Genomic DNA, 3338 nt, shown 5'->3' on the forward strand with positions numbered 1-3338 from the left:
CTACGACCGGCGGGGGGGCTAAAAGTGCCCGCGGCAACTTTGATGTCATCTAGCGTCTGAACGGCTAGCCGTAGAACGGCCAAACTTGGTGACTTTTCCTAGAATATTGTTGGCAACAATTCTCTATCATTGGAATAAGATAATAATTTTTTTGTGTTGCCATAGCAACGGGTTGCTGACAGGCATTTTTTGCTAAATTTAGTACTTTTTGTTTCAACAATAGAATTTTATGGGTTTTGTGTCAAGTTACTCATGGTTTCTAATATTAATAACATCCCATATAATTTTATGTAAATTTTATCATTAAATATGCATAATTTATGCTAATTTGATGACGTCATTGGCCAAAATCCAAGATGGCGGACCATATCATTAAACAGGTATATACAGTTTTTTTTTTCATTTAAATTTCATCAATACTTCCATTTCTTTTTCCAAAAAAAGGTTTAAATAAAGGTCTTTAGTATATTAACAATGTATTTCAGGCCTTATCATGTAAAAAAAAAAACTATTTTTTGAAAAATTCAAGATTGATGATCCAAGATGGCGGATATCTTAAATATGCATGACGTCATTTTATGACGTCACCGGTGTTGCTATGGGCAACATAAGACTTAGTACACCAAAATATTCTGTCATAAACACTTTTGGTACAGTTATGTTGAATACCATTTAGTTTTCAGGGAAAAACCTATTTAGACAGTTTTGGCCAATAAAATCACATTAATGACGTCATAATGACGTCATATTACGTCATAACGACATAAGAATTGTAAACATGATAAATTTTTACTAGTACACCATTCTGTGAAAATTTAGTGGTCATACGACATACCGTTCGCGAGTTCTTAGGGGGTCAAAAAAAGCCCGGTCTAGGTAGGGTTAAGCACGCTAAGCTGCACCGTCATCTACTGCCACCGTCTAGAACCTCGATTAGCAGCAGGACGACTCGCTCATCCCACAAACTTGACTCTGTGTTCTGTAGAACTGAAAAGATATAGATCTAGTGCGATTCCTTACATGATTCGGATGCTGAATTCCTAGCCGACTCTGGCAGATTCGTACTGCGCATCCCTGTGTGCTGCCATTTATTTCATAGTAAGCCCTATATGCTAGATACTTAAATACTTCAGATATATGTAAATACCTTTATCTACGTTGTACTTTTATCTAATAATACATCCACTATTCACCTCCTAATATTTTATACTTATATAGATCTATGTAATGCTTTTAATCTATTCTAGTACCTACGCCCAATGTTATCAACGAATTTAGTTCTATGTAATGTTGTTAACCCTATTTCGTCACCAACCCGCCATTTTTATCTTAATATTATACTACCATTTATGCTGTTATGATGTAGTAGTTAGACACAATATATTTTCTCAATACATTCAGTTGACTTTGATAAATATTTCTGATAAAAAGTAGCACTTATGGTCACTGTATGTAAATGTTGAAATTCAAATTTAAAAAAAAAATCATAGGACTGAAGCGTAAAAAGGGAAAACAAACCGAAATCGTATTGCTTCCTCTATCATGACCGCGATTATATAACCATAGAAAACTGTTGTTTACTTTTGACCACACCCACTGCAAATTGGAGACAAATTATTATAAACAGATGTTGTCCTACACTGTTTGCCTGTGTCCAGAACACTATCTTATCTATGAGAGTATAAGTTTATATACGATATTTATAGGAGTAGACAGGAAAAAGTTGTGCCTAGACGTAAGTATATTACATTATAGATTAATATGATGATTCAAATAAGCAATGTAAGTCATAGTTTGACATGGTCTCAACACGTTTATAAAATACACTGCCTTGAAGAGCAGCCATTGCATTGAAACAATAAAGTCGTGTAAGGTGCCTTTCCCAAGGGCACAAGATCGGTAGCATGTCAGGCCTCGAACTCAGGACCTCTTGGTTCCGAGTCAGGCCGTGACGCCAAACGACCCCATGAATCGTTCTTCACAAGGCTTAAACATTTCTGCCATGTTAATTGAGATAAATGATGTTTCGAATAAAATGGACGGCAAAGGCAGTGCTATGTTACATGGCACTCATGATCAGGGCACCAAGATCACTGTAAAAAACGTAATAATAGTTTGAAGGACAAAACATAAAAATTAACGTGCAAGATCAGGGTACCATATTAAGTAGTCACTAATACCACACACTCAAAAGTTATCGATAAAGATAACCATACGTCGACGATATAATATATGCCTACTGGTGAGTTATTTACGTCGATTTGTAATTGCATGCCCTCCCCCTTCGTAAACACGCGATCGGTAGGGACTGTAGGGACATAATTCGGCAGGGACTGTAGGGACATAATTATAATTTTGTTAGTCCAAGGCGCGTGCGCATACATGTAATTCATTTTGTATAAATATAGAGACAAGCTTGAACGCTTTCCACAGTCTACCATGGCTACTCCTACGAACCAGACATACCTAATGGTTGCCGCCATTGACTTTGGCACAACCTACAGCGGCTATGCTTTTTCTTTCATGTCGTCACCAGACGATATCATCGTGAATAAAAACTGGGGCGCAGACGTGGGCTTTCAGTCGTACAAAACACCGACATCGGTACTTCTGTCACCCGAGGGAGAATTGGTGGCTTTCGGTTTCGAAGCATGTGCGAAGTATACCACCTTACTCGAGGAGAATGAAGACAAGGACTACTATTTCTTTGATCGTTTCAAGATGCGACTGCATGCTTCTTATAAGGTATACTCTCGTTCTTACGTAAAGTTGAAATAAAAACTGCCTTTCTATGTCAGATTATACTATTTCCGTTTGGTACCTTTGCAACAATTATACCTGACGAATGTTCAACTTCTGTTTTAGTTAGAATTGTTGATACCTACATTTATTAGAGAGCGAATTCAGGATTCAGCGAATGCTTTCCGATTCAGGACCTGGACAGAAGCGTCTACCTGACAGCCAAAAACGGGAGAACCCTGCCAGCCTTGGACGTGTTCACTCACGCCCTGCGATACCTGAAACAGCACATGATGGATGCAATAGCCGAAGTCTCTCAAAGCATGCAAATCCGAGAGGAAGACATCCGCTGGGTCATCACTGTTCCCGCTATCTGGAACGACGCAGCCAAACAGTTCATGCGAGAGGCCGCTTACGATGTAAGTTATCTATCTATCTATCTATCTATCTATCTATCTATCTATGTATCTATCTATCTATCTATATATATGTATATATATATATATATATATATATATATATATATATATATATATATATATATATATAGTATATATATATATATATATATATATATATATATATAGTAGTACGTAGTA

General features: G+C 36.9%; 1 protein-coding gene across 1 annotated transcript in view; it reads left to right on the plus strand.

The window, feature by feature from the left end:
• The first annotated feature begins 2439 nt into the window (after positions 1-2439).
• LOC109469364 (heat shock 70 kDa protein 12A-like) overlaps positions 2440-3338 on the plus strand; it is a 3870-nt gene continuing 2971 nt past the window's right edge. The window contains exons 1-2 of the mRNA XM_019767866.1: positions 2440-2745; positions 2934-3158. Of these exons, the coding sequence (XP_019623425.1) occupies positions 2440-2745; positions 2934-3158 (531 nt within the window). The remainder of the gene's footprint in view (positions 2746-2933; positions 3159-3338) is intronic.

This window comes from Branchiostoma belcheri, unplaced genomic scaffold (assembly GCF_001625305.1).
Source record: "Branchiostoma belcheri isolate BF01 breed outbred unplaced genomic scaffold, Haploidv18h27 scaffold200, whole genome shotgun sequence".
Classification (NCBI taxonomy): domain Eukaryota; kingdom Metazoa; phylum Chordata; class Leptocardii; order Amphioxiformes; family Branchiostomatidae; genus Branchiostoma; species Branchiostoma belcheri.